This window comes from Sciurus vulgaris (genome assembly GCF_902686455.1).
Source record: "Sciurus vulgaris genome assembly, chromosome: 7".
Lineage (NCBI taxonomy): Eukaryota > Metazoa > Chordata > Mammalia > Rodentia > Sciuridae > Sciurus > Sciurus vulgaris.
In genome coordinates, this window is record NC_136467.1 from 105,202,175 (window position 1) to 105,223,775 (window position 21,601).

General features: G+C 36.9%; 1 protein-coding gene across 5 annotated transcripts in view; it reads left to right on the plus strand.

Annotated features, from left to right (window-relative positions):
* The window catches only part of LOC306665967 (glutathione S-transferase alpha-3), a 65,378-nt gene that overhangs the window by 37,046 nt on the left and 6,731 nt on the right, over nt 1–21,601 (plus strand). Inside the window, exons 2-6 of one of the 5 annotated variants that reach the window (XM_079147663.1) lie at nt 11,843–11,976; nt 13,204–13,255; nt 14,207–14,339; nt 16,178–16,319; nt 17,513–21,004. In XM_079147663.1, the coding sequence (XP_079003789.1) occupies nt 13,237–13,255; nt 14,207–14,339; nt 16,178–16,319; nt 17,513–17,899 (681 nt within the window). In that variant the 5' untranslated portion in view covers nt 11,843–11,976; nt 13,204–13,236 and the 3' untranslated portion in view covers nt 17,900–21,004. Of the gene's footprint in view, nt 1–11,842; nt 11,977–13,203; nt 13,256–14,206; nt 14,340–16,177; nt 16,320–17,512; nt 21,005–21,601 lie in introns of those variants that run through there. The other 4 variants (XM_079147662.1, XM_079147667.1, XM_079147666.1 and 1 more) reach the window with 4 other exon arrangements.

A 21,601-nucleotide genomic window follows, 5' to 3' on the forward strand; every position in this document is an offset into this window, starting at 1 on the left:
ACAGAACCAGGGGCTGTAGCCTACTACATCCCTCATCTATATTGTGTTGTTGCTCAGCCACATGCCTGTGTGGCTTGATACTGTACTGAATACTGTAGGCGATTGTAACACAATGATAAGCATCTGTGTATCTAAACATAAAAGAGGCACAGTAAACATGGTACAAAAGATGAACTATGAGACATCTATATGTAGCACTCTACTGGGCCTAGAATTTGCAAGTCTGGTAATTGCCCTGAGTGAGTCAGTGAGTGAGTGGTGAGTGAAAGTGAAGGCCCAGGACACTACCTACTGCTATAATTTGTATGTGTAATGTTCCCAGAGGCCCATTTTTTAAAGGTTGGTCTCTAACCCATGGTGCTATTGGGAGGTAATGGAATTGTTTAGAGGTGGGGCCTAGTGGGAGGAGTTATGTCACTGAGGGTGTGCCCATGAAGGGGGTTGTTGGAATGAAGCATCAAAAGATCTAATGACAGAAACAATAAAGATCTTGTGATTAAATACAAAGAAATTGTATAGTTGGGTCATATGGTGCTTCCATTGTTAGTGTTTTGAGGAACCTCCATTCTGATTTCTTTTTTTTTTATTGTAAACAAATCCGATACATGTTGTTTCTCTATTTGTACATGGAGTCAAGGCATACCATTTGTGTAATCATAAATTTACATAGGGTAATACTGTTTGATTCATTCTGTTATTTTTTTCCCTTCCCCCCCCACTCCTCCCACCCCTCTTTTCCCTATATACAGTGATTCCTTCCTCCATTCTTGCCACCCTCCTTAACCCTATCCTAAACCTAACCCTAACACTAACTCCCCCCACCCCCCATTATCTGTCATCGTCCACTTATCAGCAAGATCATTTGTCCTTTAGTTTTTTGAGATTGGCTTATCTCATTTAGCATGATATTCTCCAATTTCATCCATTTGCCTGCAAATGCCATAATTTTATCATTCTTTATGGCTGAGTAATATTCCATTGCATATATATGCCAGTTTCTTTATCCATTCATCAATTGAAGGACATTAGGTTGGTTCCATAATCTGGCTATTGTGAATTGAGCAGCAATGAACATTGTTGTGGCTGTATCTCTGTAGTATGCTGATTTTAAGTCCTTTGGGTATAGGCCAAGGAGTGGGATAGCTGGGTCAAATGGAGGGTCCATTCCAAGTTTTCTAAGGAATCTCCACACTGCTTTCCAGAGTGGCTGCACTAATTTGCAGCCCCACCAGCAATGTATGAGTGTACTTTTTTCCCCACATCCTCGCCAACACCTGTTGTTGCTCGTATTCTTGATAATCGCCATTCTAATTGGGGTGAGATGAAATCTTAATGTAGTTTTGATTTGCATTTCTCTTATTACTAGAGATGTTGAACATTTTTTCATATATCTGTTGATTGCTTGTACACCTTCTTCTGTGAAGTGTCTGTTCATTTCCTTAGCCCATTTGTTGATTGGATTATTTGTATTCTTGGTGTAGAGTTTTTTGAGTTCTTTATTAGATTCTGGAAATTAGCACTGTATCTGAAGTATGAGTGGCAAAGATATTCTCCCACTCTGTAGGCTCTCTCTTTACATTACTGATAGTTTCCTTTGCTGAGAGAAAGCTTTTTAGTTTGAATCTATCCTAGTTGTTGATTCTTGCTTTTATTTCTTGTGCTATGAGAGTCCTGTTAAAGAAGTCTGATCCTAAGCCAACAAGTTGAAGATTTGGACCTACTTTTTCTTCTATAAGATGCAGGGACTCTGGTCTGATTCCAAGGTCCTTGATCCATTTTCAGTTGAGTTTTGTGCAGGGTGAGAGATAGGGATTTAATTTCATTCTGGTGCATATGGTTTTCCAGTTTTCCCAGCACCATTTGTTGAAGAGGCTATCTTTTCTCCATTGCATAGTTTTGGCACCTTTGTCTAGTATGAGAAAATTGTATTTATTTGGGTTTGTGTCCACGTCCTCTATTCTGTACCATTGATTTACCTGTCTATTTTGGTACCAATACCATGCCGTTTTTGTTACTATTGCTTTGTAATAGAGTTGAAGATCTGGTATTGAGATACCCCCTGCTTTGCTCTTTCTACTGAGGATTGCTTTAGCTATTCTGGATTTTTTATTCTTCCAGATGAATTTCATAATTGCTTGCTCTATTTCTGTAAGGTACATCATTGGGTTTTTAATTGGAATTGCATTGAATCTGTATAGCACTTTAGGTAATATGGCCATTTTGACAATATTAATTCTGCCTATCCAAGAACATGGGAGATCTTTCCATCTTCTAAGGTTTTCTTTAATTTCTTTCTTTAGTGTTCTGTAGTTCTCATTGAGAGGTCTTTCACGTCTTTTGTGAGATTGATTCCCAAGTATTTTATTTTTTTTGAGGCTATTGTGAATGGGGTAGTTTTCCTAATTTCTCTTTCTGAAGATTCATCACTTATGTATAAAAATGCATTGGATTTATGCATTTATTTTTAAGCATTGATCTTGTAACCTGCTACTTTACTGAATTCACTTATGAGTTCTAATAGTTTTCTGGTGGAATTTCCAGGTTCCTCTAAATATATAATCATGTCATCAGTGAGCAGGGAGTTTGAGTTCTTCTTTTCCAATTTGTATCTCCTTAATTTCTTTGGTTTGTCTAATTGCTCTGGCTAGAGTTTCAAGGACGATGTTGAATAGAAGTGGTGAAAGAGGGCATCCCTGCCTTGTTCCAGTTTTTAGGGGGAATGCTTTCAGTTTTTCACCATTTAGAATGATATTGGCCATGGGCTTAGCATAGATGGCCTTTACAATGTTAAGGAATGTTCCCACTACCCCAATTTTTTCTAGTGTTTTGAGCATGAAGGGGTGCTGTATTTTATCGAATGCTTTTTCTGCATCTATTGAAATAATCATGTGATTCTTAACTTTAAGTCTGTTGATATGGTGAATGACATTTATTGATTTCCGGATGTTGAACCAACCTTGCATCCCTGGGATAAAACCCACTTGATCATGGTGCACTATCTTTTTAATATATTTTTGTATGTGATTTGCTAAAATTTTGTTGAGAATTTTTGTGTTGATGTTCATTAAGGATATTGGTCTGAAATTTTCTTTCCTCTATGTGTCTCTGTCTGGTTTAGGTATCAGGGTGATATTGGCTTCATAGAATGAGTTTGGGAGGGTTCCCTCCTCTTCTATTTCATGGAATACTTTGAGGAGTATTGGAATGAGCTCTTCTTTAAAGGTTTTGTAGAACTCGGCTGAGAACCCATCTGGTCCCAGACATTTCTTTGTTGGTAGGCTTTTGATGACCTCTTCTATTTCATTGCTTGAAATTGATTTATTTAAGTTGTGTATGTCCTCCTCGTTCAGTTTAGGTAATTCATATGTCCCTAGAAACTTGTTGATGTCTTCAAGGTTTTCTGTTTTGTTGGAGTATAGATTTTCAAAATAGCTTCTAATTATGTTTTGTATTTCACTCGTGTCTGTTGTGATATTTCTTTGTTCATTCCGAATTTTAGTAATTTGAGTTTTCTCCCTCTTTCTCTTTGTTAGTGTGGCTAAGGGTTTATCAATTTTGTTTATTTTTTCAAAGAACCAACTATTTATTTTGTTAATTTTTCCGATTGTTTCTTTTGTTTCAATTTCGTTGATTTCGGCTCTGATTTTAACTGTTTCCTGTCTTCTACTTCTTTTGGTGATGGTCTGCTCTTCTTTTTCTAGGACTTTGAGCTGTAGTGTTAAGTTGTTTGTTTGTTGATATTTACTTCTTTTGTTGAATGCACCCCATGAAATAAATCTTCCTCTAAGTACTGCTTTCATAGTGTTCCAGAGATTTTGATATGATGTGTCTTTGTTCTCGTTTACTTCTAAGAATTTTTTTATTTCCCTCCTGATGTCTTCTGTTATCCATTCATCATATAATAGCATATTATTTAATCTCCAGGTATTGGAGAAGTTTCTGTTTTTTATTCTGTCATTTATTTCTAATTTCAGTGCATTATGATCTGATAGAATACAAGGTAATATGTCTATCTTCTTGTATTTGCTAACAGTAGCTTTGTGGCATAAAATATGGTCTATTTTAGAGAAGGATCCATGTGCTGCTGAGAAGAAAGTGTATTCATTCTTTGTTGGATGGTATATTCTATATAAGTCAGTTAAGTCTAAATTGTTGATTGTGTTATTGAGATCTATGGTTTCTTTGTTCAATTTTTGTTTGGAGGATCTATCCAATGGTGAGAGAGGCGTGTTAAAATCACCTAGTATTATTGTGTTGTGGTCTATTTGATTTCTGGAATTAAGAAGGATCTGTTTGACGTACATGGATGAGCCAATGTTCGGGGCATAGATATTTATGACTGTTATGTCTTGCTGATTTATGCTTAAGCAGTATGTAATGTCCTTCTTTATCCCTTCTGACTAGTTTTGGCTTGAAGTACACATTATCTGAAATGAGGATGGATACTGCAGCTTTTTTGCTGTGTCCATGTGCATGGTATGTTTTTTCCCATCCTTTCACCTTTAGTCTATGGGTATCTCTTTCTATGAGATGAGTCTCTTGCAGGCAGTATATTGTTGGATTTTTCTTTTTAATCCAATCTGCCAGTCTATGTCTTTTGATTGATGAGTTCAGGCCATTAACATTCAGGGTTATTATCGTGATATGATTTGTATTCCCAGTCATTTGACTCATTTTTGTTTTTTGACATGATTTGGTTTCTCCTTTATTTGGCTATTCCTTTAGGCTAGTTCCTCCCGTTGCTGATTTGCATCATTGTTTTTCATCTCTTCCTCATGGAATATTTTGCTGAGAATGTTCTGTAATGCCGGCTTTCTTTTTGTAAATTCCTTTAGCTTTTGTTTATCATGGAAGGATCTTATTTCATTGTCAAATCTGAAAGTAAGTTTTGCTGGGTATAAGATTCTTGGTTGGCATCTGTTTTCTTTCAGGGCTTGGTAAATGTTGTTCCAGGCCCTTCTAGCTTTTAGGGTCTGGATTGAAAAATCTGCTGATATTCTTATTGGTTTCCCCCTGAATGTAATTTGATTCTTTTCTCTCACAGCCATTAAAATTCTGTCTTTATTTTATATGTTAGGTATTTTCATAATAATGTGCCTTGGTGTGGGTCTGTTGTAATTTTGTATATTTGGAGTCCTATAAGCCTCTTGTACTTGGTTTTCCATTTCATTCTTCAGATTTGGGAAATTTTCTGATATTATTTCATTGAATAGATTGTTCATTCCTTTGGTTTGTTTCTCTAAACCTTCCTCAATCCCAATAATTCTCAAATTTGGCCTTTTCATGATATCCCATAATTCTTGTAGATTCTGTTCATGATTTCTTACCATCTTCTCTGTTTGTTCAACTTTGTTTTCAAGGTTAAATATTTTGTCTTCAATGTCTGAGGTTCTGTCTTCCAGGTGTTCTATCCTATTGGTTATGCTTTCTATGGAGTTTTTAACTTGGTTTATTGTTTCCTTCATTTCAAGGATTTCTGTTTGTTTGTTTGTTTTTCAGTATCTCTAACTCTTTAGTGAAATTATCTCTTGCTTCCCGTATTTGCTCTTTTAACTGTTGATTGGTATGATCATTTAATGCCTGCATTTGCTCTTTCATCTCCTCCTTCAATGCCTGCATTTGCTCTTTCATCTCCTCGTTTGCTTCCCTGATTATTTTAAATATGTACATTCTGAACTCCCCTTTCTGACATTTCTTCTGCTGTGCTGTCATTGGGTTTTATTGATATAGTATCTAGGTTTGTTTGGGACATTTTCTTCCCTTGTTTTCTCATATTGGTCAGATATCAGTGGGATTCTGAGATATTGCAGATTTCCTCTATTGGCTTATAGTGTCCCTGTAGATTTCCAGGATATCACCTCCCAGCCTTCAGTAGTCTGAAGTCTTGGAGGAACTTGGTAATGCAGTGCTTCAGAAGAAAGCTGCCCCTAGCCTGCTACTGGTTCCAGGGCTTGGAGCTGGTTCTATGTGGAAAGGCTCTCACTGGGGGGCCTGCTCCGAGAAGCTGGCCGTGTGGGAGAAGCCCACTGCCAGAGGGAGCAGGGCTACCTGGGGAAGACTCTAGCTGCCCTGCCCTGCTCTGAGAAGCCGCCCCTATCTGGGCCTGCCGCCCAGGCCGAGCTTCACCGGGTGGGGGAGACTCACCCCGTGGCTCTATTTTAGTCCGAGTCTCTCAATGCCTCCCCTTCCTGAATCCTGGGTTCTGGAGCGTGGGGAGATGCAGTCACCCTCTAGTCTGCCATCTTGTATCGCCCGGTGGAAAGAGCCAGCTGCTGGAGGGAGAAGGTCTGCCTGGAGAGGTCTCTGGCTGCCCTGCCCTGGTCCCAGAGGCTGCCTGCGGGCCGGAGCTCGCTGCTGGCTCCGGGACTTGGAGCTGGTTCTGGTCCCATTCTGATTTCTATAGTGACTTCACTAATTTACATTCCCACCAAGAGTGTATAGGAGTCTTTTTCTCTGGAAACTTGCCAACATTTATTATTTGTACTCTTGATGATTGCCATTCTAACTGGTGTGAGATGAAATACCAGTGTAATTTTGATTTGCGTTTTTCCCCATGGCTAGAAATGTTGAACATTTTTTTCACATAATTGTTGGTCATTTGTTCTTCTCTTAAGAAGTGTCTATTTAATTCATTTGCCTATTTATTAAATATGTACTATGTATTACATATGTATGTATGTATATATATATATGTATACACACACACATATAGCGTGTGTGTGTGTGTGTGTGTGTGTGCGCGCGCTGAGGTCTTTGTTGTTGTAGTTCTTTATGTATTCCAGATATTAATCCTCTATCAGAAGAGTAGCTGGCAAAGATTCTCTCCTGTTCTATAGATTCTTTCTTTACACTGTTAATTTTCTGCACAGAAAATTTTTAGTTTGATGTTATCCCATTTATTGATTATTGGTATTATTTTTTGAGCTATAGGATTGCTAATGAGGAAGTAGCTGCCTATGCCTATATGTTGAAGTGTTGTCCTTATGTTCACTTCTAGGCAAATTTTCTTATTCCTAGGTCTTTGATTCATTTGTGATTGACTTTTTTGAAAGGTACAAGATATTGTTATTCATTTTTACATATGGATATTCAGTTTTCCCAGCTCTATTTGTTTAAAAGGTTGTTTTTTCCCATGTAAATTTTTGGCACCTTTGTCAATAACCTGATGACTGTAACTTTGTCTGTGTCTTCTATCTGTTCCATCGGTCTATGTGTCTATTTCATATCAATACCAAAATACTTTTATTACTATGACCCTAGTATAATTTGAAGTTGGGTATTGTGATATCCCAGCCTTACTTTTTTTGCTCAGAATTGCTTTGGCTATTCTGGGCCTTTTGTTCTTCCATCCAATTTTAGTATTGCTTTTCCTAGTTCTGAGAAGAATATCATTGGCATCTTGATAGGGATAGTCTTGAACCTGTAGATTACATTGCTTTTGGTGGCATGGCCATTTTAACAATAGTAATTCTGCCTATCCATAAATATGGGATGTCTTTCCATCTTCTTTTGTCTTCTTTCATTTCTTTTGTCAGTGTTCTATAATTTTCCTTATAGAGGTGTTTCACCTTTTTGGTTGGATTTATTTCTAAAAATTTTATATTTTTTGAGCTACTGTTTATGTAATTGTCTTCCTGATTTCTTTCTAAGCAGATTCATTATTGGTGTACAAAAAGCTATTGATTTTGTATCTGCCATCTTTACTTAATTTATTTATCAGGTATAGAAGTCTTTTGGTGAAGCTTTTAGAATTTTCTAAGTATGGAATTGTAGCATCTGCAAAAGAGATAATTTGACTTCCTCCTTTCCCATTTGTATCCCTTTAATTTTTTTCTCTTTATTATTTGCTGTGTCTAAAGTTTCCAGTATTATGTTGAATAGGAATGGTCAGAGTGGACATCCTTGTCTTGTCCCTGCTTTAAAGAGGAAATACTTTCAACTTTTTCCCATTCAGTATGATGTTGGCTTTGTTTTCATTTTATGTAGCCTTTATGATGTTAAGGTATATTCCCTCTGTCCCTAATTACTTCAGGACTTTTATAAGGAGTGGATATTTAATTTTGTTGGAAGTTTTTTCTGTATCTATTGAGATTATCATGTGGTTTTTGTCCTTGATTCTATTTATGTGCTGTATTATGTTTATTAATTTGATTATACTGAGCCATCCTTGAATCATTGGAATGGAACCAACTTGCTTATGATGTAAAATCTTTTTAATGTATTGTTGAATATGATTTGATAATATCAAGTATTTTTGCATCTGTGTTCATCAAGGTTATTGGTGTGTTGTTTTTTTTCTTTGGAGTGTCTATCTGGATTTGGTATGAGGGCTATACTGGCTTTGTAGATGAGAGTTTGGATGTATTCCCTTACTTTCATTTTATGTAGTATTATTAGGAGCATTGGTGTTAGTTCTTTTTGAAAGTTTCTTTTTAAAATTCAGCTATGGACTTTCATTTGTTGGAAGGATTTTTTTTATTATGGTTTCAATTTCATTGCTTGTTATTTGGTATGTTTAGGTTTTCTATATACTCTTAGTTCAATTTTGGTAAATCATATTTGTCTAGAAATTTATCCATTTCTTCTAGATTTTCTAATTTATTTAATCTTTAGATGAAAACATATTCCAATAAATTAGTATCTAAAGATCCTCTGGATTTCAGTGGTGTCCACTTTAATATCTCCTTTTTATATCTAATTGAATTAATTTGAGTCTTTCTTTTGGTTAGTTTGGCTAAGGGTTTATCAATCTAGTTTATCTTCTCAAAGAACCAACTATTTGCTTCATTGATCCTTCTATTGTTTTATTCTCTCTTACAGGAATTTCAGATCTGATCTTTATTATTTCTTTCCTTCTACTGGTTTTGAGAATGGTTTGGTCTTATTTTTTAAGACCTTGAGAGATGTCATTAAGTTATTTATTTGGGATCTTTCTGATTTTTTTGTAGGCACTCATAGTTGTAAATTTTTCTCTTAGATCTGCCTTCAGTGTGTCCAGAGACTTTGATATGTTGTATTTTATTATGCTCAATTCTAAGAACTTTAAAATTTCTCTTCTGATATCTTAAATGACCCACTCATCATTCAAAAGTGTACTGTTCAATCTGTTTGTACTCTGTAGTTCTTCTCGTTGTTGATTTCTAATTTCAATTCATTATGTTTTGATAAAATGCAAGAAATTAATTCAGCACTTTTATACTTGCTTTGTAGTCTAAAATATGATTTATTTTGGAGAAAGTTCCATGACTAACTGAAAAGAAAATGTATTCATCCATTATTGGATGAAATATTCTGTGGATGTCTCAAGTTCATTTGATTAATAGTAGAGTTTAAGTCTGTAGCATTTAAAAAAAATTATATCTGAATGACCTATCTACTAGTGGGAAAGGCTTTTTGAGGTCACCCGCTATTATCGCATTGGGGCCTATCAGCCTTTTTGTTGAGTAGTGTTTGTTTTATGTAACTAGGTGCACCCATGTTTGGGGCATAAATATTTACTGTTGTTATATCTTCTTGTTTGATTTTTCCCTTTACCATTATGAAGTAACTTTATCTCTTCTGATTAATTTTGGCTTGAAGACTGCCACAGTTCCCATTTCCACCCAGAGCTTCCCCATAATGTACACTACTATAGACTTTATCACTGCTGTACATACAGAGTGCATAATATGTATTAATTTTTTCCTTCCTCAATAATAAATTAACTTTAGTGTACTGTAATTTTTACTTATAAATTTTAATTTTTCAAACTTTTGAGTCTTGTAATAAGTTTAAAACACATTGTACAGCTCTAATTTTTTTTATATCTTTATAAGCTTTTTCCCTTTTAAATTTTAATATTTTTATTTTAACTTAAAATTTTTTTGTTGTTGTTGTTAAAAACTAAGACAGATGCACACATTAGCCAAGATATACCCAGGTTCAGGATCATCAATATCAGTGTCTTCCACCTCCACATCTTGTCCCATTGGAAGGTTTCAGGGGCAGTAACATGCAGGTGCAGAGATCTTACCTCCTATAATCACAGTGACTAGCCATTAAGGACCTGCCTGATGCTCTTCCTAAGGAGGTATCACTGTGCAGAAATATATTCATGGTGCCTTGCTTGGTTACCTTCTTTTTTTCCATCATACAATTTTGCTTGAAACAGATGCACCAAGAAAATTATTCTCTATTAATGAAAACTTTCCCATATTGGGAGTTCATCTTTTCAATTTTTAAAGGAGTTTGTTGAGGCCTCAAAACTTCTACTAAACCCTTCCCTGTTAATTTCTTTTTCTTCCATAATTTTTTATTATTTCACTGTGCATTCACTAAATTACAGGAAATGTTCAGTTCTGTTATAATCCTATCACACTACTTTCTATAAGCAGTCCATGGTTGAACAAAACACTGTTATGTGGTACTTGACTGTGTATGATAGCTTGAATTTTTTCCCAAATTATTTAATAGAAGGACAGTAGGTGGGTGAATAGATGAAAACTTGTTGGCTTGAACTGGTAAATGTTGAAAGATATAAGGAGCAATGTTAAAATTTTCTGTTTATTTTATGCATGTCAGAAATTTCTATAATAATAGAATTTAAATGTACAATATAAGAAAAAGGAATGCATTTAAAGTGAAAATACATACCACAAATGAAGGATGGACAGGAGACAGTAACAAACTGCCAGTTAACCATGGAACACATTCACTCAGCAATAATTTTGTGGAGTACTTATTAAGAACCAGGTCCTGCGTTAGGTTCCAGGGATACACAATGAATACAGAAGACAAGGCCCTGCCTTCTGGCAACCTGTGTATCCATAAGGGACAAGATCAAGCATCTTGAAGGATTAAAAGACCATTTTTCCTAGTTTTTAAGCAGAACCCTGGTAGGTTTCTCTGTGACTCAGCTAAGTGCTGACCTCTAGAGGCAACACTGAGAATATGTAGTCCAGAGTAGAGGAAACTAACTGCACCAGGGATTTCCTGGGAAGAAAGTCCTGGATAAAATCAGGAAATCTTGTCTTTAAGTGGCAGCAGATAGCAAGGGTTTCAGGGTGCAGTCATGTCCCTTTAGAGGAATTTCTAGTGCATTCCTTCAACTTCATAGCAATATGTTACCAAAGTCTTGGGATGACACTTTCTCCATTCTTCTAAGAGCACATGGACTTTAACCTTATCCTTTCTCAATTTCTTGAAGAAACAAGGATACAAGAAATAAAAACTGAATGCCATCCTAGGTTATATCTTCCTGTAAAGGAGCCCTCTGGTTTCACCATCTTCCAGGTACCACCTTTTGGTCCCAGAGATGTGTTCCAATCCTCTGGGGAGGAGGCAGTACAGGAGGGGAGGAAGGGGTGATGCCAACAGTGCACAGCTTCCTTTTCTCTGTCCCAGCTGACTGAAGAGAGTAGTGGGCCAGGGCTGGCTGGAGATCCTTTCAGGCCTTCTGGGCTCTCTGTACCCAGAAGCTGTTCATTGCAGCCCCATCCATTCCTATCAGCCTCATAGTCAACATCACACTCCCCACCCCAGTCCACCTTGTTCACCTGCCATGACTACCCATCACCTCTATGTTTTCCTTGAACTGGATGATAAATTGCTGTCCCACACCTCCTCACTGTCTCTGTAATATGATCCTATATGATTATATAGATCCACATGAAAGTATGCCACAAAGCATTTTAGAAAACCCCCAAATTTGGACTTTCACCATCGAAAAGTCTATTAAAGTACATTAGCCACTGCAAACACCAGTACTCTTTATTATTTGGTTTATATGGGTTAGGTCTATATTATGTGTTTTGAAAACACTACAATATTCTGTTTAAGACAGTACTCCAACATCATTTTACAGATGAGCTAAATGAGGCCTAAAAATGTTAAGTGATTATCCCCAGATCACACAGCTAATATAAGATGGAGCCACTATTGGAACCAAGTCATGTTAACATCAAAATCCAGATATCATGATGACTGCTTCCATGGACTGTAAGTTGACAGATTCTGCCTATTAAGCTAATTTCACTGTATTAAAAAAACTCATTGTCATATTTGTATTACATATTAGCTACCACTCAGAGCTTCTGATAAAATAAAAGTATCAAGCCTAAGTGACTTATCTCAAGATAAGGTTTAAATTACAGGGTGCGGATCACAAATAAAGTACATTTTCATCTATATTAGAATAACTAAAAGTTTTTTAAAAGGATCATATGGTAAAATAGCAGCTCTTTCAAAATCCAAATGATGACTTAGATTTATTAAGCATTTAATAGACACTTGGTACTTTTTTAAGTCCTTTGTAGTCCTTAGTGACTTACTCCACAAATCAACCAAAACATAGGCATCATAAGTAAACCCAGTTTATTAAAAACCAAAACAAACAAAAAAAAAATAGTAAGCCCATTTTATAAACTAGGATACTGAAGCACAAGGAGTCAGTAAAGTGTCCAAGATCATCCAAGATCAAGATGGCGGGACATTAACGAAGCGATATTCAACATACACAGTCATATCAGAAACCAAAATTTTTATTTTATTTTATTATTTTTTTTTTTGTAAACAAATGGGATAAATGTTGAGAAACCAAAATTTTTAGAGAAAAAAAAATTAGTTTGGGGATTCTAATTGTTTCCTAAAATTGGGATTTTTATCCTAATGTGCCCCACATTTTCCAGAAGAGGCAATTTTGAAGCTATATAAACACTAGAACCCATTTCACCAATGACAGGGTTCCTGGGACTGTGGTGATGTTAATTATAGCAGAGACTTGACAGAGGCAGGATGTCAGGTGGTTATTGGTCTATGGCATATCTAATGCTGCAGAAGCACAAGACCCTGTTCTGATCTTGGAGACAGGTTTCTTGAGATTTTACAACTCTATAACATGAAAAGATTTTCAGTGTCTTTTTTTCCAGTGAGATTCCTTCCAAATTATGACCTATTCATGGACATAGAATGGAAGTGAAGTGAGCTACAAGAAAGAATAGCTGTTTTTGTGACTGATTCCATTTCTTTTTTACTTTTTTCTTTTCTATGCCTTTTTTATGGATCTAAAACAAATTACAAATAGCAATCGTCAGGTGGTTGGTACAGCTGCTAAGCTAAAAACTCTTACCCCCTTCATATTATGTAGAGAAAGAAGCCATCCTATTTGCAAAGCATACAATACTGTGGAATGCTAATAAAGACTCATTTACTGTTTCTGCTTTCCAGTTTGAAGAAAACTTAGTGAAAACCCAAAAAGACATGAAAAAGTTAATAAAAGGTAAGAACAAATGTGTGAATGCCTCTTAAGAGGGTTTCAAGAAGATGATTTAAATACTAGACCATTTCTATGTGTTTGTAAGGATGGTAGTGCTGATGGTGCAGGGGCAGAAAGTGGTAAAAATGTAAGAGCTGGCAACTCTCAGTGTTAAAAAGGGTGAGACCCATTGTGTGAGTATTTGCTAAGGAATGACTCCCAGGGTCCTGTAAATTCCTCTCCGTGTTTTCTCCTGCTTTCTGCACCATGATTGAGCTTCAATCAGCTCAGGAGTCCACACTCCCTCCCCATCCAAGAATACTCGGGGGCATTCACTAGATGACAGGAGCAGAAAATATTCCAGCGATTAACTTCAGATCTTTCTTTTAAGGGGTTTGATAAGGCAATTCCTTCAGCTTTTTTGTAGGGTTGATAATGTGACTGTGCTGAATCATGTGGAAGTCCAGGTGAGACAATGAGGAGGGAGAAGAACAGGAAGGGCTGCCGGCTGTGGGGTGAAGAACACAGGGATAGCCTGCACACACTGTCCAATGCATCATTGGAAAGCACACAGAGGGGCCTACTTAGAAATCTCTCTGAACTGGCCTTGATGTCATGAACACCATGAGACTCTGGGAAATTCCTATTTTGAATGGAAATGGCTTCTGCCCTATCACAGGGTCCCATTTTTTCCTAAAATATCCACATACATGAGCTAACCACACAAATATTCAGGGAAACACAGTGTACCTAGATGAATGGGAAATTAAAACATCAGTGAAATAATAGATTAAAAGAAGAGAAGATGGATAAAAAAGAAACAAAAAACTAAAAATAAAGTGGTATCTTACTGGAAAATTTACCAACGGATAATTTTTTTCCTTTTGTATCTTCAGTCATTTTCACAACTCTTTTACACTGTGAACACATGTGATCCATAGAGGTTTCATTCTGTTCATTGTCTCCTTCCACAAGATGGAAGTTTGATGTTCCAGCAGGTGCCCATGGTGGAGATTGACGGCATGAAGCTGGTGCAGACCAGAGCCATTCTCAACTACATTGCCACCAAATACAACCTCTACGGGAAGGATGTAAAGGAGAGAGCCCTGTACGGTATATTTTCTATCCTTACATCAACAGATAACACAGGAAGGATTGATGTCCTTCCTTGAGTGAGATAAACTATGGCAGGCAAATTAGGACAAGCACCAGGCTGAACCTGGGCATTAACACTGAGTCAAAATGGGCGAGAATTGTGGAGATGCAGAAGAGTACTAGCTTGGCCTGGATTCAGGGCAGTGTCATGTAGAACAGGATGCAGTTCATGGAGGCTTGCAGATCCTGAGGAACTATGAAATCAGGAACATGGTGGAATCCTGATTCCATTTGCTTAGGCTTTAGAGGGTAAATTCTATGCAGTAGCTTGGGACAGGGAAGGGTTTGAGTGGCGAGACTCGAAGGCCTGGTAAAAGAAGGATCTGAAGCACCTGATTTTCCAGTTCCAGAAAGTATAAGACTGATGGCCAGGAACCGAAGCTCCCCTCTTCTTCTACACAAGGGTCAACTTGATGAGGGTTAGCAGAGTCTGGTGTCGAGACATGAGGGTGACCCAAAACATTTCATGTAGACTTGAAGAAGCACAACTGATTCAGCACTGGGGTTAGGTCTCCTCCCTCCTGAACTGGAACTGCTTTATTGAAAATAAAATCTTGTATGGACTCTGGAAAGTTCCTCAAAGAGTTAAAAAGAGTTACCAATAACCCAGCAATTCTAGTACTAGAGCTATACCCAAGAGGAATACAAATGCATCCTGAGTAGTATTTGTGCACAAATGTTCATAGCTGCATTATTCATAATACCCAACAAGTGGAAATAAACTAAACATGCAACAATGAAGGAATGAAGGAAGGTTCTCCAGTCATACAACGGAATACTTTTGCTGGGCAAGGAGATGAAGTACTGATGCATGTGGCAATGTGGATGAACCTTGACAGCATCATGTCACATAAAAGAAACCAGATGCAGGAGGCCACATATTGTGTGGTTTCTTTAGTATGAATGTGCAGAACACTCATGTGCAGAGGGACAGAAAGTAGATTAGTGGTTTTCTGGAGCTGGAGGGAGAGGTGGAATGCATGTTTTTGTAATTCACTCAGCCTGGTAAAAATGTTCTGGAACTGGAGAGTGTTGATATTTGTGGAATTCTGTGAATGTACTTAAAAAAAATCACAGAATAGTAGACTTTAATTGGATGACAATTATGGTGTGAACATTTGTCAATAAAGCTGCTATTTAAAAAATAATTTTGGCAAGCCTGTTTGAAGCAAAAGAAATAAAACTCTCTTATTATGTGCACTTACTATAACCATATAAAGAATTGCACCAAGCCAGGGTATATCTTGGGTGGGGTCCCAAGAAATGCAAACATGATTAGCATTAGGCAACAGTACATGGAAAGGGATAGGGAACATGACATATGGGAAATAATTGAGAGACTTATGACATTGAACACAAAAGTGAGTCTGAACTATATAATAGGATGAGAGAGAGGGAGGGACTTTTTTGAGAGGCTGGGCCAGGGACTGTCTTTAGCTTACACAGGAGGCAGGGGTTTAGCTACTGGAATCACACTAAGTTTTGCAGAACATACCACAGCAGAGGAAGAACCCTTGTTTATAGTACCAGTGGTTACAGTCACTAAGTCCTCTCAAGACTGTGTCTGAGAAGTCAATAGTGATATTTCTAACTACATTTGATCATGTGTATAACATATTTTAGACAAATGTTCACCCTTAGTTTGTTCTTTAAGTAACTGGCTGATGGAAGGTATCCACTGGAGGTGAATTATTTTGCTTCCACCTGATGCTATATTCTCTTAGATTTTTAAAGTATAAAATATGGGGCAAGAGGTACTTGACAAAGTGCTTTATTGTGTTTTGTTTTCAGAATTGATATGTATTCAGAAGGTGTGGCAGATTTGAATGAAATAATTCTTCATTACCCGTTCCTTCCACCTGGGGACAAAGATGGAAGCCTTACTCAGATCAAAGAGAAATCAAGAAACCGTTATTTTCCTGCCTTTGAAAAGGTAAATGGAAGCTGTTTTCCTTCGGAGGGCACTAAGAGTTTAGCGGGCGTCTTAATCCTAACAGGATGTCTTATCACTTAGAGCTGCTGTGTGAATGTGGCACATAAGGTGAATGGTGGTTTATGCAACAGATCTTTGCTAGGTGTGAAGGTTCATGACTGTAGTCCCATCTCCTTGGGAGGCTGAAACTGGAGCATCTCAAGTTAGAGTTCAGTTTGACCAACATAATGAGACCTTGTCTCAAAACAAACAAATATACAATAAAACCCCCAAAAGGAAAAAAAAAAATGTTTATTTCTCATAGTTCTGGAGGTTGAGAAGTACCAGATCAAGGCCCTGGATGATTGGTACCTGGCAAGCTCTGCCTCTTAGTTCATGACTGACTGACTCCTGGCTACGTCCTCACATGGAAGATGGATCAAGGGAGCTCTCAAGGTCCCATTATAAAAGCACCAATGCCATTCCTGAGAACTCTTCGTATACGACTTTATTACATTTCGAAATCCTCAGTTACTAAAAGTATCATATTGAGTGTTGGGATCTCAATGTATGAATTTGGGGACACAGACGTTCATTCCATAACAGAAGCAGGAGAAAAACAGTGCCTGGGATTCCTTGGTCATTGACCTTAACTTCCAAAAATCCTGCTTTCATGCTGCTTTAGCACTTTGCCACTCAAGACATTGTGCAAACATAGACTCTGAACAGACATTGCACTAGTTATACTAAGGTTAAATTTTTCAGAAAGTTTTGTTTGTTTATAATCCAATCTAGAATTTTTTATGTGACAGAATTTCATGGTCAGAGTTAGTGCTTGGGCTATGGGAAGATCTTAGCACATTGGAGGTTGGACTACGTAGTGCAAAGCACTAAAGTCTTCTGACTCAATAGCAACATGATGAGAGCAACACATCAGAAAATCTGTTGCCATGTGTAAGGAGACATGAGACCAGCTGCCCATCAGGAGGGTACTGTAGTGTTTCAGGGATGGATGGGAGGTATTCACATAGGCATGGTGGCAGAGGGATGGAGAGGAAGAGGAGATGAAGGGACTGTAACAGAAAATAATCTACAAAATTTAGGACTGTGACTCTCAAATTTTTGAGGAAAGTTGCACAAAAGGGGGAAATTGAGTTCCATCGTATATACCTATCTAAGAATTCTTTTTGGTCCCACCCCACCATGCTGCACAGAGGAACCAACCATGCCAACAGGAAGGGACATGCTGCAGCAGCTCCCCATCTACCAACTCATGGCTCCCTAGGCTCGCCTCCATCTTGGGACTCAGCAGACCCCTCCACATGGTAGCCCCCACATTAGACATGGAACAGGGCCTGGAGGCAACTACCTGCCACAACACCTGCCGCAGTGCTGCATCTCCAAACAGGCTGCCCAATGCCTCCACACAGCTCGCCCTCGCAGCCCCATCTCTGAAAGAGTTTGCCTCTATCCTGGGACATCTCTGCTGCCATCTTGGGTTACTTCAGCTGCCACCACCACCATCATTAACTGGGGCAGCTTCTGTCATGGACCACTGCCCAGGGCCTGGAAGCCCAACATCAAGATACCTACAGGTTTGATGCTGCCACTGCCACTAACTAGAGATGGCCACTTCCTTCTGGGGACAACAGCCAGGACCTGGAAGAACATCACCAGGTCCCTGCAGGCTTAACTACACCTGAGAGTCTCTTTTTCTCTTTTTTCCTACTAACAGCCAACTTCTGTTGATTCTTCTTTCACACTTCCTATAATCTAATACCTCTATATTCTCACCTCCTACCTCATAACCATCACATCCTACACTTCCCCCTCCAGCCTCTCTCTTTGTCCTTTAGAAACTGAAGACCCTATTGCAAACCTACTGTTTATATTATAGATAATCATCAAACACATAATTTCTGTTTATTGTGACAAACTCTAAATGTCTTAATAGGGGCTATTTGGTTTAAGGCTGCATATTGTTTGCATTGGGTGCTTTTAATATTGATCTCCCCCTTAAAGGCAAGATAATGGAAACCTGCAGGGACACTCTAAATCTTTAGTGTAGAAGCTGTAATATCTCAGATCTTCAGTGCTAGAGGGGAAGACATGCAAACAACATGAAAAAATAAGGGAAGAAAGCTCCTCAAACAAATCAAGATGCCACAATAATAGAATCCATTGATAGCACAGAAGAAATGTCAGAGAAAGAGTTCAGATATACATAGTTAAAATGATCTCCAAAGTAAAGGATGATATAAGAGAGCAAATACAGGCAACAAAAGATCACTTTAATAAAGAGATATGAGAGAATCTGAAAAAAAAAAAAAACCAGAAATCCTTGAAATGAAGGAAACAATAAACCAAATTAAAAAAAATCAATGGAAAGCATCACCAACAGACTAGATCACTTGGAAGATAGAACCTCAGGCAATGAAGACAAAATATATAATCTTGAAAATAAAGCAGGCCACACAGTGACAAAGGTAAGAAACCATGAACAGAATCTCCAAGAATTATGGGATAACATGAAAAGACCAAATTTAAGAATTATCAGGATAGAGGAAGGCACAGAGATACAAACCAAAGGAATGCACAATCTTTTCAATGAAATAATACCAGAAAATTTCCCTAACCTGAAGAATGAAATGGAAAATCAAATACAAGACGTTTATGGGACACCAAATGTACAAAACTACAACAGATCCATACCAAGGCACATTATAACGAAAATGCCTAGCATACAAAATAAGGATGGAATTTTAAAGGCCGCAGAGAAACTAGTTTGGATATCAGCAGATTTCTTATCCCAGCCCCTCAAAGCTAAGAAGGTCCTGGAACAACATATACCAAGCTCTGAAAGAAAATGGATGCCAACCAAGAATCTTATATCCAGCAAAATTAAGCATCAGATCTAATGATGAAATAAAAACCTTCCATGAAAAATAAAGTTAAAAGAATTTACAACTAGAAAGTCTGCACTAACAAACATTCTCAGCAAAATGTCCCATGAGGAGAAAATGAAAAACAACAATGAAAGAGAGAAAAGGGAGGATCTACACTAAGGGAAAAGCCAATCAAAGGAGAAACTAAGTCAATTTAAAAACCAAAAATAAAACAAAATGACCTGGAATACAAATAATATCTCAGTAATAACCCTGAATGTTAATGATCTACACTCATTAATCAAAAGACAAAGAATGGAAGATTGGATTTATAAAAAAGACCCAACAATATGCTGCCTTCAAGAGACCCATCTCATAGGAAAAGACATCCACAGACTAAAAGTGAAAGGATGGGAAAAAAAATATCACTCTCATGGACTGCATAAAAAAGCAGGGGTTTCCATCCTTATATCAGATAAAGTGGACTTCAAGCCAGAGTTATAAGGGATGAAGAAGGATATTTCATACTGCTTAAGGCAAAAATACATCGACAATATATAACTATCATAAATATTTATGCCCCAAACAATGGAGCATCTGTGTACATCAAACAAACCCTTCTCAATTTTAGGAATCAAATAGACAACAACACAATAATACTGAGTGACTTTAACACACTGCTATCACCACTGAAGATCTTCCAAACAAAAACTAAATAAAGAAACTATAGAACCCAATAACACAATCAATAACTTCAGCTTAACAGACATATATAGAATATTCCATCCATCAATGAGCAAATACACTTTTTTCTCAGCAGCACATGGATCCTTCTCTAAAATAGACCATATGTTATGCCACAAAGCAACTCTTAGCAAATACAAAAAAATAGAGATACTACCCTGCATTCTAACAGATCTTAATGGAATGAAATTAGAAGTCAACAATAAAATAAAAAATAGGAACTACTCCAACACCTGAAAACTAAATAATATGCTGTAAAATGATGAACAGATAGCAGAAGACATCAGGGAGGAGATAAAAAAATTCTTAGAGATAAATGAGAATACCATTACAACATATCAAAATCTCCGGGACATTATGAAGGCAGTGCTAAATGGAAAGTTCATTGCATTGAGCTCATTTTTTAAGAAAATAAAAACTCAACAAATAAATGTCCTAACATTACATCTTAAAGCTCTAGAAAAAGAAGAATAAATCAGTACTAAAAGTAGTAGAAGACAGGAAATAATTAAAATCAGAGCCGAAATCAATGAAACTGAAACAAAAGAAACAATTGAAAAATTGTCAAAACAAAAAGTTGCTTCTTTGAAAAAGAAATAAAATTGATAAACCCTTAGCCACACTAATGAAGAGGAGAGAGAAAACTCAAATAACTAAAATTCGTGCTGAAAAAGGAAATATCACAACAGACACTATTAAAATACAGAAGATAATCAGAAACTATTTTGTAAATTTGTAATCCAACAAAATAGAAAATCTCAAAGAAATTTCTAGAGACATATGATCTATCCAAACTGAATCAAAAGGACATACACAATTTAAACAAATCAATTTCCAGTAATGAAATAGAAGACACCATCAAAAGTCTACCAACCAAGAAAAGCCTAGGACCAGACAGATTTTCAACTGAGTTCTACAAGACCTTCAAAGAAGAACTAAAACCAATACTCCTCAAAGTATTCCATGAAATAGAAAAGGAAGGAACCCCTCCAAACTCATTATATGAGGCTACTATTACCCTGATACCAAAACCAGACAAAGATACATCATACAAAGAAAACAAAGATACAAAGAAAACTTCAGACCAATATCCCTTATGAACATAGACAAAAAATTCTTAATAAAATACTGGAAAATCAAATACAAAAACATGTTAAAAAGATAGTGCACCATGATCAAGTAGGGTTCATCTCAGGGTGAAGGGTTGGTTCACCATACAAAAATTAATAAACATAATCCATCACATCAGTAGACTTAAAGTCAATAATCACATGATTTTCTCAATATAAGCAGAAAAAGAATGTGACAAAATATAGTCCCCTTCATGTTCAAAACACTAGAAAAACTAGGGATAGTAGGAACATACCTCAACATCATAAAAGCCATATATGCTAAACCAAGGCCAACATCATTCTAAAAGGAGAAAAATTGAAAGCATTCCCTTGAAAAACTGGAATAAGACAGAGATGCCCTCTTTCACCACTTCTATTCAACATAGTCCTTGAAACTCTAGCCAGAGCAATTAAACAAAGGAAAATGGAAAAGAAGAACTCAAACTATTTACCAACAACATGATTCTATATTTAGAGGATCCAAAAAATTCCACTAGAAAATTTCTAAAACTAATAAATGATTTCAGCAAAATAGCAGAAAATAAAATCAACACCCATAAAT